Raw genomic sequence first — 16,787 nt, forward strand, 5'->3', positions numbered from 1 at the left:
TGCATAGCCGCATGTGAAACTATAGGCCTATCGTGCTGTATTTTGCTCTCCATTTCATAGTCATGGTCATGCGAGGAGAGAGAGAGAGAGAGGGTGCAGGGAGAGAGAGAGAGAGGTGTGAATGGAATCGCATCAAATAGCGTGGTTGGTGAGAAGAAAGTATACAGTGGGTCGCCGTGTGCATATGGCACATCTCTCTCCTGTTTTGGTAATAAAGGGCGCACCCTTGACTGCATTCCGTTGTCACTGCGCCTGCATGCCGACAATGTGCGCGTGTGAACTTTTATTAGTCTACATCAGGGGTGCCCAAAAGGTAGATTGCGATCTACCAGTAGATCACAAAGGCTGTGCAGGTAGATCACATGACATGCCCCTAAATAATATTTCAATTAAATATATAAAAGACAATTCTTCGCATCTGCCACTTGAATTAAAGGTTGACTTGATTGATTGACATCAAAAAGCGCCATGTCAGCTCAAATCCACAATGCAACATTTTGTTTTCAGTTTTGCTGTGCACAAACATCGGTAGCATTATAAATTAAATACAAAAAACCCTACCTATTCCATTTCTCCCCCTCTTATTTCCCATTCCAACTTCCAAGTGCATTTGTCTTATATATAATGCCAGCGCCGCTATTATAAAGCCCCCTCAGGTACATATTTAAACTATTGTCAGGTGGGTAGATCTTGTTGAGCTGGTAATTTTGAAAGTAGCTCTCAAGTAAAAAAAAAAGGGTGGGCACTCCTGGTCTACATTATAACGTGACATTTATTATACACCTGGAAAATATAGCCACTCTACAAGCTCAAAACTGGTTGTGGACACTTCTATAGGTCTGACTCTGCTATTATTTTCTGTGCAGGACTTGCCAAGTCGCCAGAGCAATGGTAAAGTGTCTATCATTTTTTTTATTATATGGAGAGAAAAGTCGAGAGTCGGGATTTGGAGATTTACGCACATTAGTGTGACATGCTGACAGACAATGAAAGAAACATGTTCCACTTCCACTCACAATTGAGGTGGCTTTTCAAATTTGGTACTTATTCCTTCATTAAAAAACATGATTGGCACCTCATAAGTGTAAATATAAAATCAAATATAATATAGCCTATATTGAAACCTGCTACTGCAGTGATTTTATCCTGTGTTCAATGCGTTTCTGCGTTTGTGTGTGAACATAGATATCTCTGTCGTATGGGCAGGGATTTTTTCTAAAACGGAGGACGGAAATATCCGTTTAGCAAAAGATCCATGTACGTGTAGCCTGGGCCTAAAGCACCTGCAGCTGGTTCAGAATTAAGCTGCATGTCTCCTCACCAGTAGCCTGGAACTCACCTATGCTTTTTTATGGCATAGGCAGCTCCCGGCAGAAACTATGCGCAGCTGCTAGACATGAGACTAATTAATTAGAGAGCGACAGAGAGTGAGAGGAGTGTGTGTGTGTGTATATGTGTGCGTGTGCGTGTCAATTTAACAAAGGTGCAGACGATCAGAAATCAGCAGAGAGTGAGTGATGTTTGCACTACTCTATGCCGAATTAAAGTGGACTCGGACCCAGACTTTTTTTTAAATAAATAAAAACGTCTGGGTTTCAGAGGCTACCTCACCAGTAACAATAAGTATATCACCTCGGACCTGGCCTCACTCCACTCACTGGCTCCCTGTTGGTTTTAGAAACCAACAGGAAAAAGACAGGACTTAAAAGGTCTTAATTGTGGGCTCACTACAACAAATCCATTCAAACTGTAAAAACATCAATCTATTGTAGACACATACTGTACGCTCATTCTTTTCGCTTTGAAATGTTTTATAGTTCGTTTAATATTTTACTTTAAATACCATAAAAAGTCGATTGGAAAGTCAAAGTTATTTCAACTGTTTGTTTGTTTTTTATAATATAAAACAGGTGTGAGGGGATGAGAAGTGAAGGCCTGTGGGGTATATGGTGATTGAAGGATGCTACATTCCAGCTTGTTGGCTCCATGGACAGCTGCACACCTACACACAGCTGACTCATTAGGCTAGGCTTCTCCAGAGCTAGACACCTACCGATATGGGAACCCATTGTTTGTTTCCTTTGAATTTACCTCTGGGGGCGGCGCCCAATAGAATGTGTGGATAACAGCCAGGATGTTGGCCCGTTTGGTGGTCCTCTTCCTGTGCGGCGCATATGCACTAACAACAACACTAACAACAATGTATGCACGTTCTGAATGCCACTGCAGACAGATTCAGTAGCACAGCTCGGACTTCATTGGGGACTTTCTAGCAGGAGAGGAAATGATAGTTTCATCATCCCCAGGGGGACATGCAGTAGAGTGTCTTTTGTGATAGTCTTTGCAGCTGCACCTATAAACCAGTGATGTGACAATAAAGATTCTGATTCTGTGTAATGATGCACATGATGACCGGCCGCTCTGCTCGTTCAATAGAGTAATCAGATCGGAAGTAATAACAGTTAATTACAGTACAAATCTGGCTTAGGGGGCTGGCGGAATGTGTTCATCTACTGTATGTGTGGGTGGAAATGATCGGAATCTGAGAGAGAGAGAGAGAGAGAGAGAGAAAAGTGAACCTATTCTGGTTTCTGTAGCAAAAGAATGCAAAGCCTCAGTCCACACAATTGCTTCCGATTTTCTCGTTGCTGTGGTCTTCAGGTCTGTAGGCTACAGGAGCGTTTCTTTAGGCTATGCTTAACAACAATATTCTCAATAAAAGTTATTGAACGTATTCATTCATTCAGACCGTTCGTAAAACACAAAAGTGAGCCTATGCCGTTTTCTACAGTAGCCTACAGAATGCAAAGCCTGTCATTAAAACTATACACAACTAAATAAATAAATAAATAAATATCTGTTGGCCCACTTATATATCCTCCCAGCCCCCCTCGCTGCTCTACAGTGATGAGTCATTCTTCTTGGTAATCTACATCTTACACTCGTTCAAAGTTTGTTTCAATTAAAAACTCACTTAACCTCAGATCAAACGCCTGGCCGCGCTATACTCACTGCCCCCTTTGTGAACTGAACCTTGTATTTTATTTTAGCTTGGAGCAGACTCAAATTGCCATATTAAATTTCACTGAGGAGTTTAATATGACAGCGTGAGTACGCTGTTGAATATCTGCCGTTTTATTGCATTTATGTGATTTGGTTCTTAATTCTTTCTCTGCGAAGTACGAACATATTCGTACCCCCCAGCTATGGGACGTTATCAGCCATACACGAACATGTCTATGTATACAGTACATAGACATGTACACTCGTATACTCTATGGTTGAGCCCCACAGCAGCTTTTAACGTTGATCCGGTTGCTATGCAACGCCTCTGTCACCACCAGCTATGGGACGTTAAAACTGGGCTCCGTTTAACTCAATTCAAAGCTGGATTTTCAAACCTCCATAATTCGGATTCTACGAGCGCTGTCCTTGGTGGATCTTTAGCCATCCAAAGTTTGGATGTAATTTGTGACTTTTACCGCATTGCTCCCGACACATACACGTTTCTGCCAAAAGGTAATCAGTGAGCGCTAATGCTAATGACAGCAAATGTTTACAGTGAGTGTGTGCAGGGGGGTGCTGCCGAGAGGAAATAGATCCTGTTAAAGTGGGCGCAGCCGTGGCACTAACAGCTAGCAGCAATAGAGTCTGACGTCAATATCGGTAGAGGGCGCAAATCCACGGGTTCATGTACTTTTTAATTGTAATCCCCATAGGGGGATTTTAGGATTCTAAGATGACCCCGTGTTATTCTCCATAGAGAAATTACTTCCGTGAACCAGGCAGAACCAGGGATGAGCGAGTGACGCCAGGACTTTGGCGCTCTATAAAACAGTTAATGAACAAGTTTAAGATGTGTGCGTGCGTGCGTGGTCCTGCATTGTCTATAATGTATGCATGCAATGCTAAATAATATGTCTGCCTCTCTCTTGGCCAGTGCATATTTGTAAAAGAGAATTTGTCTCAATGTACTTACTGGTTGAATAGGTTATCATATGACAGCGTGTGTGTGTGTGTGTTACTGTATGATGTACTCACAGTTTCTCCAGGGAGGAATATTGTGAGAAGACGTTGTCAGGCAGCGTTCGGATCATATTGTTCCTTAGGGACCTGAAACGGAAACCACATCAATGTCCCAGTTACTCCAAAGGCATCTCACTTGTGTTCTAAAGGCCAATTCATACTTTTTTTGCATGACGTTGTCGCACACATCAAAAGTAGAGTAGACACGAGTAGAAATTAGGCTTATAAAGAGCCCAGTCACCCACGAACATATGTAATGTATGTGTGTACGCACGCGCATGCACACACACACACACACACACACACACACACACACACACACACACACACACACACACACACACACACACACACACACACACACACACACACACACACACACACACACACACACACACACAGATAGATAAAATAAAGAAATCTGCATAATGCATGAAACGAGATGAATGAAAGGTTAGAGCAGGACTTGGTGTTAACCGTCTCCTTTGAAACGTGATTATGCAAATTAAGCCTCCTGACTTACATTTTGTACATAAGCCCTGGAGCTCTAAGAATGAATTAAACTTCAATCACTCAACGCTCCTCCAAACAGAAAAGTTAGCAAAGCGTGAAAACCAAACCAAAATAGAATAGAAAGAGAATTTGCATAAAATGATTGTGGCTCTATTATTGGAGTCAAAGTTGCATTATGTGGGTTTTCCTTCTTTGTATTATTTTTTCCCCCTCTGCGGTTTGGTTTGGTTTCCTCAAGTCTTCAAGTCTTAATGGGTTAAGAGGTCAGAGGCAGGAAAAGCACTATTTTGTGGCTGCACCCTATGGTTGTACCACTCAAAAAAAGGAAGAAAATAGAAGACAGACACAATGCCAAGATTATAAAAGGCCTTGGGCCCTGGTAGAGTGCATTCCAGGGTTATTCAAGTAAAAGCTGCCCTACCTGTATTGTAACTTTCCTGTTCTACTCCAGAATTGAACCCGAGTCTCCTGCGCAAGTTTTCACCACTGCCGTTTGAACAACCCTCCTTTCAGTTTTTTGTCCAATATTCTCCCCAAAGAGAAAAAGGGTTTAAAACATCTAAGTTTAATATTGTTTTTGCTAAGTCCGTATATATACGGACCTGCCACTAGAGGATGCTAGTGTCCGTATGTGTAAATAATGGTTGAGCCCCACGGCAGCTTTTAACATTGGTCCTGTTGCTATGGCACCGCCCCACCACTCCAGCTATGGGACGGAAGTCGGAATCCATGAGAGCTGTCCTTGGTGGATCTTCTGCCATCCAAATTTCTGATTTAATGTGTGCCTTTGTACCGCGTCGCTCCCGCCATGTAAACGCTTCTGACAAAAGGTAAACAATGTGTGCTTGTGCCAATGATACTAAAGTGTGTGTAGTGACTAGTGAGTGTGTGTGGGGGGCGGGAAAACTCACTCTTAAAGTGAAGGCTTATGGTGGCATTGGGAACTTCCTAAATGCTAACTGCTAGCCAGCAATAAAATAATTAATACAACACTCAAGTACAATATATTTGTGAGGATACTTTGTGAGGGGGCCAAGCACAGATAAAGCGGAAATTGACTGAGCACCTTGGGGAGTTCCATGTTTCCAGAGGGAAAGGCCATAAATGGAACTTCCCATGCCGATTGAAAACTCTATTATTATACAAACTGCACCATAAAAAGATGCAGTGTCCATGAGGTCATGACGTGGCTTATAATATGATATCAAGATCACTGCTCGTATAGCATTTTCTTATGTTTCATGTTCTCGTTTGGGAGCTCCTAACCTAAGAAAAGTTTGTATCACTGTGATGTAATGCATGAAGTACATAATACATTAAACATTGTTGAAGCTTGAAAAACTGCTTGGCTCAGGTGACCCTCAATACAGGCTGGAACTTCTTCAACTTCCTCTTGCTGTTGAGAAGGTTGACTATATGGGTTCATGTCCGTGCTTTATTATTATGTTAATTTGGCTCAGTTTCTATTCTCTCAGGCCTCTGTATCATTATATGCCTGAGTAGATCAGAGAAGACCTGTTCTCAGCAATAATCACGAGAGAGTGGTCAGTTTGAGAAAAACGTAGCACATCTGAGAGCTCGAAACAACGAGAAAAACGATCGGTGAACTACAATAGGTCGCCTTAATTAAAGCTCTATTACAGCATGTAATTTACTTTAGTCAATACTATGCTATTTTTGGTAATGTTAATTGAATTTAACCAACACAACTGCGGTGGTTGTATTTGGTCTCCCTGCTCTTCTATAGAGAGATCTTTGTGGTTGGGGTAGGACCTAGCCTGGATCCAGCCCAAAGACCCCGCCCACTCTCTTAGTGGACTGCATAAGCTACAGTCTGATAATCAGGCTAGGTAGGACCACTACTGGCTGACAAGTACTACGCAAAGGTAAAAATAAAAAAAGGAAAAATAAAAAAAACAATTTCTCCCCTGAGGATGTTACAGATTAATGGCCTGAACGAGATTAAATACCTCTCTTAAATTAAACAAGTCCTGGCTGTACATACAAAACAAGCAACCAGGCCTGCTCAGTGCTTACAGTACAAAATTAGCTGTGCCATTTACAAATAACGCAGCACAGGGATATTAATAATACGCTCTGTTGGGGTACAAGGGGAAGACAATTAAATCACCAGAAGACTCACTCCTACACGTCCTATACTTCTCTGCACTTCCATTGGACAATAAACCCACGTCCCACGGTACCCAAAACCAGGCCTCAAAAATGTATTTTATCCTGAGTCCTGAAACTGTCCCACTTTAAAGTGTCCCAGAGTTAACAACCATTGTCCCAACCTGAAGTTGTTTTGTTTTCATTCTACAGAACAAATATAGGTTATTAAATAATGAGCTTTAATTGACATAGATCTTGGCCAATGGCCAGTGTTAATACGGTAGCTTTGCTTCACTGACTCACTGTGGCCTGTCATGGAAAGTTCTGCTAACTGATGTTTAACCACTTACCGAGTCATAATATGCAAACATCCGGCAGAAACGGCAGATCTGCAAGCTCACCGCAATGCAACATATTATGAACTGAACTTGTAGATTTGCTAATTTCGGCAAAGAGATTTGACACAGAGGGAAAAATTGAGGGGACAAAGTATAGAGCCCTGGGGGACCCCGACCAAGGGGACAAAGTATAGAGCCCTGGGGGACCCCGACCAACTAAGCATAGGCCTAATAGGGTTTAAGTGGTTAGAGTGTTTCTATTCATGCCAAACTGTGGGGTGGAAATCAGACTTATATATATATATATATATATATATATATATATATACAGATGCAGGCAGTTCCAAAATGAATGACGCCGAAGCCCCACTGCAGCCATAGGGCATTGTGTCAGCGTTCCAAGCATTAGTTTTTTGCACAAAAACACTCCTTGGGCTAAAAGCAGCCATGCCCTTGCACTTGCAGTGTCCAAATGTGCCCAAATGTGCTGACCTCATCACATTTGTCATGATGGCTATGGCTGTTTTTAGCCCAAGGAGTGCATTTTGTGCAAAACTAATGCTTGGAATGGATTCAGAATCATGAAAACCCCCTAGTGTCAAACTAGGGGTTTTCATGATTCACAATTCACATGCTACTTAAAGCAAAAGGAAAGTTTGACATTTGTGCCTGCCATAGGATGTTAATGGTAGGGTCACAAGAAACCCCTATAAAAACAATTGCCCAATAGTGACAGCCGGTGAGCAAGTGGATTCATGAATGTATGTATATAGACAATATTCTAGGCCAATAAGAAAGACTATATACCAAATTTCCCACCCCATAACCCTGGCAGCCGGACTAATACAGATTAAAACAATACACACAATTAAAAACATAACAACGGCAGAAGCCACTAAGAAAAGGCTTTAACATACAAATAGGTTTTTAGAAGTGATTTGACACTGATTTTGCCAGCCTCAGCTCCACGGGTAGGGCATTCCACATCATGGGTGGCCGAACTGCGAAAGCCCGATCTCCCCATGTAACGAGGCGAGACGGGTGGCCTTTCAGGAGGGCCATGCCCGAGGATCTAAGGCAGCGCCCTGCCCTGGTTCAACGGGGGGCAGCAGGGCTTTGATATAGCTAGGATAGTTTTTGATAAATAATCAAAATCTACAAAGTAACTATAACTATACATGTGGAGTAAAACTACAATAGGCCTATTATAGCAACACTGCAAGTATGCTACAATTTATTCCATAAAGTTACTTGTAGTTTTAGACCTGCTTTTATTTGCTAAATTTACAGTAAAGCAGTAATTGTATCTGTATGTGGCATCTGGACAGAATTCCCAAAGAGAAGAATTAATTAATCTAGAAAACTCTCAGAATAAGAATAAATAGAGATGAGAATTAGACTAGTTTGTTTATTTTCACAGACTTGAAATTTGCATAGTGTGACAATGACAAATAAGGCTATAGTGAGTGAAAAAGAAAACTAATTTAAAAAAATGAAACGCATCATGCTACAATTTCAAAAGCCTGTGGTCATAGTTTCATATTGCACTTTCCCATGGGACTAAAGATTATACACAATTAAATATATACAGTTTAAAATTGCACTTTGCCTGGGACTAAAGATTATACCGAATATATACACTTTAATATTGCAATTTCCCTGTTACTAATAGGATGTGTGCAACACAATGCATGATGCAACACAATAGCAAGGCAGTTTATAAATGTTCCCCACCATAAATAAAAGAAACCGGCCACAAAACATCCACAATTGTCCCTGGCCGCACAACATGAAACGACATGGAAAAGTTTGAGAAGCACTGGTGTAGAATACATGCAGGCGTACGTACTGTACATACAGTAGAAACCGGAAGCTTGTCACTTACAGCCAGGTGACGTTGTGGGAGAGCTGAGGGACCTCCTCCAGATTAACGTCCACACACCACACCTTGGTCTGGGTACAGTCGCAGCTTTCTGGATACTCCAGCAAGACTGCGCGCGCGAGCGACACACACACACACACACACACACACACACACACACACACACACACACACACACACACACACACACACACACACACACACACACACACACACACACACACACACACACACACACACACACACACACACACACACACACACACACACACACACACTTCAAATGTATGAATTACTATTTGTGAGGACATCAACATTTTAACCCTAAACCTTTCGGCTCATCACATCCAAGGTATCTAATATTACAATTGTAATCTTCATGCGCACACACGGTTATGAAACCCAAAGTCAATAGCTACGTCATACCAAGCCCGCCCTCCTAACCACTGCACCTCTGTCCTACACACTGCACTCACACGGCAGTGTCGTCACGGACTTACCCTCCGCGTCGTTCCAGATCTATCTCCTCATGTCGCGCCGATCGCCGAGCCTCAACACCACCCGCGGACCAATGCTCATTGCACTGCCACCAAAGTCAGTTCCCTTCCACACTCACGCCGGCAATAGGTGTTGCCACACTTACAAGAGAGCCGCGGACGTTTTCTCTGTCTGTCTGCCGCGGAGGAGAGCGTTTCCGGGAATCTGGCCGTCGCGGCAGTCAGCCGCGTGGGTGGAGCTTCTTTTCCATCCACCAGCTGTCTAAAAAAACGGAAAAGAAGCTGGCCGACAGAGAAAACGTCCGCGGCTGTCGGCTCAGGTGTGGAAACCCTCAATGCATTTATTTACTACAAACACTATCGCCAAAAACACCCACGCACGCACACACTTACACACACAGGCCACGGAACACTGTTGCCACGTCTATGACAACAAGCCCACACAAAATGCCATTCATCACGCTACTTACACACACTACAACTCGCTTACAATTCACGGACCTGGAAACACTGCATCCCGTGATTCCCGTCTTTCCATTGGCTCTGCCGCCACAATTGTTGCCATGTCTATGCAAACAAGCCCGCAAACCCTGACTTTCGACAGCCTACTTACACACACTACCACTCGCTTACAATACGCGGACCTGGCAACACTACATCCCCTCTTTCCATTGGCTCCGCCGCCACCATGTGCCCCACGAGTTTTCATGTTACCTTGAGGGCTTCCTACAACGCCACCGGAAGTTACACACACGCACGTGCGCTGCAACAACGGCTGCTAAACAAGTTCAGCGTCACATCGTCCAATCAACTTCTGCGCCCTTCTGCGTCCAGTGCACGTATCAGATATGGTCACTAGGGGGAGCCTTGGCACAGTGTAAATGCAACAGCCACACTGCTCACAACCAATAAAAACGTGAGGCTACTCACTAATCCATGTCATAATACTAACAATTGTAATAATAGCAATAATAACAACAACAACAACAACACTAATAACAATAATATAAACAGTACAGTACACTACAGTACAGTATCCATGTAATAATAATAACAATTGTAATAATAACAACAACAATAACAACACTAATAACAACAATATTAACAGTACAGTACAGTACAGTACAGTACAGTACAGTACAGTACAGTACAGTACAGTACAGTACAGTACAGTACAAATGAGTCCAGTCCAGTCCAGTACAAAGGAGTCCAGCACAGTACAGCCCAGCCCAGCCCAACACAACACAACACAACACAACACAACACAACACAACACAGTACAGTACAGTACAGTACAGTAGAGAACATTACAGTACAGTACAGTACAGTACAGAGTAGCACAGCACAGCACAGCACAGTACAGTACAGTGTAGTACAAAGGACTACAGCACAGTAGTACAGTACAGCCCAGTACAGTACAGTACAGAACAGGACAGGACAGTACAGTGGAGTACAGTAAAGGACAGGACAGGACAGGACAATGACTTACAGTACAGTACAGTACAGTACAGTACAGTACAGTACAGTACAGTACAGTACAGTACAGTACAGTACAGCATACTGTTCCTGCTAGGATGCCACATTTCCAGCTTCCAATCAACTTGGGATATAGACACATTGCACCTTGCCATGCCCACTTTCAGACGAAAAAAACCAAAACACAGGGCCACTCTGCCAGGTTGCCAACTTTGCGCTTTCCAAGCAAATGCATATATGAAGATGTGTGCTCCGCCTTTCCGGGAAGGCAAATTGCCTATGACCCGGACATGGCGGAAAGGATACGATTTGAAGCAACCATACTCTCCTTGCGAGTCCCGCTCTCTTTCTCTCTCTCTCTCTCTCTCTCTTTGACCTGGTAATTAACCCACAGGATTTAATATTATCTGTCTTCTTAAAAAAAGGTAATGCCTACATAAAAAGAACACTTGGGCGGTGTGTTTGGCATCATAGTTGCTGTTCATCTAAGCTCACTAAACTGATGGGAACACATTTGTGCCAAAAGAGGAAGTGTTTCGGACCTGCAGAAAATACATTTATTTTTTGCCTGCTGAGCGGAGCACGGGACGCACAAAACGAGGTGAGTGATGTAGCGGGGAACGAAGCGGGCTCACAAACATACAGAAAAATAACGCACGCACACACACACACACACACACACACACACACACACACACACACACACACACACACACACACACACACACACACACACACACACACACACACACACACACACACACACACACACACACACACACACACACACACACACACACACACACACTTACAGCACTCGGTCTCGGTTGCATTGCTGTCGCCCAAGGTAATGGTGTTGTGAAATATTTGACCAAATAAATCAGCCCATCCAACGTTGTCCCCTGCAAGCACAGAACAAAAGCACCCAGATAGAAGCTGTTAACTGTTTGTGGTGTATTTATGTTTCTTCGATTTATGTTCCTCTGTGTGGACTTGACTTTCCCTGTGAACCTGCCTTTACCTGTACAGTTTATGCCCTGTGTGCATGTGCCGTCCGTCCGTCCTCTCCCCTCTCTATCTCTCTCCCCCCCCCCCCCCCCCCCCCCCTCTCTCTCTCTCTGAAAGATAGACTACAATGACTACTTATATATACTTTGTTTAGGGATGTTCAGCAATAACAATACATTCAATACTGTGTACAGAACTGTACACATAAACCACATAAAGCACATCCCCGGGTATGAACTAGTACTTCATAACATGCCTGATTTTAAAGCTTTTTGATTTCAAGGACGGAACCCCAGCTTGATATACATTAGGCCACGGACCCCCTTTGACATGATATTTTATTTCTGGGACCCCAATCAACACAGCAAATCTGAGAGGTTCCATTAGATGTTGTACACTCTCACACTCCGAGACTGTGAAAATAATATAATAATAGAAAGTAATAATTCTGAAATGGCCAATAAATAAATAATTTGCCAATTAATCTACAAGCCATTCCATCGCAACGGAGCATGAAGGTGCACAGGGATTTGTAAGCTAGTCGTTTTGGAGACATCTTGTTTGAAAAGTTGGGGAGGGACGAACGGATGGATATGAGTAGATCAGTTATTTTGGTGCAATGATATCTGGTGGATACGGAAAAAAGCAGTTCAAGTACATTTGTCAGTTTTTACGAGGGTAATGTTTAAGTTGGAATTGTAGGAGTAGGAAGACATTACATTGTCACTTTAGAAATATGCAGATACCCTGTATACACCCGCACTGTATGTTGGTCTGTTTATTGTGAGAAAACAGTGTTGCACATTAAGCTAATCATCTGGGGACCCCCCCTAAAACCATTCCGACCCCCAGTTTGGGAACCACATGCACTGTACTGACAAACACCCACCACAGTGGCGCTCGTCGGCTCCGTTGGGACAGTCCTTGTGTCCGTTGCAGTGCATCATCTGAGGCAGACACAGAGCACTGAGGTTCCCACATGGGAACTGACCCAGAGGGCAGGAGGAGTCCTCTCCATCCGCCTGGCTGGACACCATGGACACCGCTGCAGGGTTGGGGGGGGGGGGGGGGGGGGGGGTATTCAGGGGCAAAAAAGAGGGAGGTGAGAAGTCAAAAGAGGGAGGGGGAAGCGCTCGCTCTCTCTCTCTCTCACACACACACACACACACACACACACACACACACACACACACACACACACACACACACACACACACACACACACACACACACACACACACACACACACACACACACACACACACACACACACACACACACACACACACACACACACACACACACACACACACACACACACACACACACACACACACACACACACAGAGATCATCTTACTGAACCGAGATTCGGCACATGGGGTCAAATATTTTCTACTGCTATGCCACCAGAATGTGGAATGACATACCAACAGTCATAGAAAGTAGGCTCTGTAAACGTCTAAGCTTATTAGCTGTAATACTACTCTTACATGATGTTTTGCATATCATTGTTTGTCTTGATGAATTGACTGTACCACTGTACCTTTTTTGCAAACTGTTAATAAAGTATTCACTATTCAATAAATATATCAAAAACGTTTGGGTGACACACTGTAGTATGACGAAGTACGGCATTAATTTGCGGAAAAAAAGAATCGTTGAAAAAGTGAGGCCAGTGCCAGTGAACCCGGCCGACCCGAAGTGATAGCCCTCCATATCTGTAGTCTAGCCTCACTCCAGGCTGTGGACAACCACCGGGAGGGTTATTAAGGTACTTTATCCCATTTTAAGCAGGAAAACCACTAATAGCCGCGTGCACTGCCGCATGCATGGAGGACTGGGGTAATATAATGTATAGGCTAAGTGATTGCATGTGTTACTGTACAGGTCAATGCAATTTGTGATCATTAGATTAGTAAAAATATATTTGTGGTCTAATCATCGTTATGGTATATTTAAACTTCCACCAACTCAGTGGAATTGTATCCGCCCTGCTTGGCCCTGATCATCAAGGGCTGGATAGGGCGTTGTGACATATGGACTGGGCTCCTGCCGCGAGATGGAGCCCTTGATGTCTAACAACTGTGAAGGATGCTGCAATTATGATAAAATTGGCTGCTAATCACACTCAATCCCACGATTCCCCAGTCACTGTCTCAGGGCAAGCAATTGAATCTGACATCAGATGACTGTGCCCCTCAAAAGGAGTTCCTTCATTTTATGAAGCAGTGGTTCACCAAAATAATCATATTTGAACTTAAATAAATAAATAATTCATTTTAGACGTATAGCATCAACATAGGTTTTTCAAAAAACTCTCTACCTCCTGAACTGCTTCCGCCCTCTAAATGTGCTTTGTTACTGTCAACTATACTGACACCCACCACGGCAGCACACATCGTCTCCGCTGGGACAGTCCTTGGGTCCATTGTAGTGCATCATCTGAGGCAGACATTGCATAGTAGTGCCATGCCTAGGGCCGGGGTTGTTCTTGTACTGTACGTCAAGCTGCCTCATACTACGGAAACAAGAAATAGGCTCCTGCCCTATGGGCCACATGGCCCGGCAAGGCTTACTTACTTACTATTCAAACTGCCAAAAAAGGCAAACATCAATGAAAAATAGAGGCATGCCCCAAAAGAGCATGACTAAAGGTTTATAACCACCAAGGCGTGACGTGTGGAGCCAAGTGGCTCATCCTTAGACTACTCAAACTCCCAAAATAAACAAGGCTTACAGTAGTTCATCTCAAATGTCCAAAGTGTAGGCCTACATACACGTTTCAGCATTTAGCATGAATCTGGTGGGGCTTGATGATGGGCAGGAGAGATATGGTAACATGGACACTAATGGCCTCAGGACAGACCTGAGGCCATTAGTGGTACAATTAGTAATTTTATTTTAAATGAGTATTCCCGTTTTCAGATACTTTATAATTCTACACCACTATATCTCAAAGGCAAATATTGTAGGCCTACTTTCTATTCCAACACAATTCTTTGAAAATTTTCGTTACAAGTTACTTTGAGATTTGTATTAATAATACAAACAAAACCAATATTCTATACTTTTCCAAAACAGCAGATCTACAACCTCAAGCTTGTAGATTAAAAAACAAAATGAGGCCAATGCCAATTATGCGTGTCTTAAGTACCAGGTCTTATTACTTAACTTAAGACCTGGAGGCGTGATCAATGCCATTTGGCTATATTCTGAGTGGCCAAACAGCATTGACCACGCCTCCAGGTCTTAAGTTAAGTAATAAGACCTGGTACTTAAGACACGCATAATACTGCCCTAAGAGTTTTTTGAAAAACCTATGTTGATTCTATACGTCTAAAATTAATTATTTATTTATTTAAGTTCAAATATGATTATTTTGGTGAACCACTGCTTCATAAAATGAAGGAACTCCCTTTGAGGGGCACAGTCATCTGATGTCAGATTCAATTGCTTGCCCTGAGACAGTGACTGGGGAATCGTGGGATTGAGTGTGATTAGCAGCCAATTTTATCATAATTGCAGCATCCTTCACAGTTGTTAGACATCAAGGGCTCCATCTCGCGCCAGGAGCCCTATTTCCTCAATTTGGGGAATTAGTAATGTGTAAGAGGCGTTCCCCTGTAAAAAATTGTATCTTGTGCCACCACCTACATCCTTAAAACACCTCCGCTACCCATTACATTATGCGTGTGGTTTGGGCGTTACGCAACATCAGTGTGCTAGGTACCATTGCCTTTAAGAGATCTATTATCCATAATCCATTATGCCCTGGATATTGCCTTATGGAAGAGCAACGCGTGCTGCCTGGAATACATTTATATTAGATACAGAGGGTTGTTTTGTGTCCAGTATCTGACTATTCTGCCATCGACTCCACGACCAACACAGCTAATAATAGTGGGTTGTGTGGCCGCAAGATAACGTTTACGCATAGTGGATTAAGCTCCTAAATGCGTAATTCACGGAAAATGTTCATTACTTGCGGATAAAGCATGGCACAAGATCTAGTCCCAAGTTTCTTGCCCTACTTGATCAGTCTCACACAGTCTCACACAAAAGCATCAAAAGTAGCAGTTATTTGAACTTTCAATCCAATAGTTTTGATGCTAACCAATTTTAGTTCTGAAACGTAACAGTTTTGGACATTATGAGGTTTACACCTGACATAATCGGCCTCAGGTCTTAATTTAATGGGTTAGTGATGTCATCACGCCTCAGCTGACTCACTCATCATAAAAAATATCTGTTTTATTTGACATAACTTATTGACTTAGACAGATGTGACACGTAAAAGAGCCCACCATCTGACCACTTAACACGGCAGCTGCTGTGATAAGTATTTCGGCTGTGATAAGTAGTCCGATGGGTGCATTTTCAGAGCATGTTTATTTTAACGATCAGAGGACAGAGAGTGCCTCTCCTAGAGTAGTAACCTGTGGGGCTGGGTAAATGTACTGTATTTTTGAGTGGCCATTACACAGCTATGTGTGTCCCTGGGTCTGTTCGTCTCTGGGTCTGTCTGTCCCTGGGTCTGTTTGTCCAAGCACGAAAATAGCTGGGTTGGTTTTCACCATTTCTCAACCGTTTCGGATGCGGGCGGCTTGCCGGAAACGGCCCGGGCCCGGCACGGCCCCCTGGGCGCATTCCTGGGGGTCTGCATGTTCCAGCGACCCCCGGGGACCCCCACACCGTAACTGTCATTTCTCTACCATTTCGGACGCGGGGCGGCTCGCCGGAACCCGGGCCAGCCCCCTGGCCGCATTCCTAGGGATCTGGATGTTCCAGGGACACCCAGGAAACCCCACACAGTAACTGTAATTTCTCGACCGTTTCGGACGCGGGGGCGGCTCGCTGGAACCGGGCAAGCCCCCTGGGAACGTTCTTGGTGGTCTGGATGTTCCGGAACTCCACATGGTAACTGTCATTTCTC

General features: G+C 43.5%; 1 protein-coding gene across 1 annotated transcript in view; it reads right to left on the bottom strand.

Moving 5' to 3' along the window:
- LOC306928394 (relaxin receptor 1-like) overlaps positions 1-16,787 on the bottom strand; it is a 126,445-nt gene that overhangs the window by 51,201 nt on the left and 58,457 nt on the right. Inside the window, exons 3-6 of the mRNA XM_079508450.1 lie at positions 12,742-12,897; positions 11,657-11,746; positions 8,875-8,980; positions 4,042-4,113 (exon numbers count right to left, since the gene is read on the bottom strand). Of these exons, the coding sequence (XP_079364576.1) occupies positions 4,042-4,113; positions 8,875-8,980; positions 11,657-11,746; positions 12,742-12,897 (424 nt within the window). The remainder of the gene's footprint in view (positions 1-4,041; positions 4,114-8,874; positions 8,981-11,656; positions 11,747-12,741; positions 12,898-16,787) is intronic.

The sequence above is a fragment of the Electrona antarctica genome, assembly GCF_951216825.1.
Source record: "Electrona antarctica genome assembly, chromosome: 8".
NCBI lineage: Eukaryota > Metazoa > Chordata > Actinopteri > Myctophiformes > Myctophidae > Electrona > Electrona antarctica.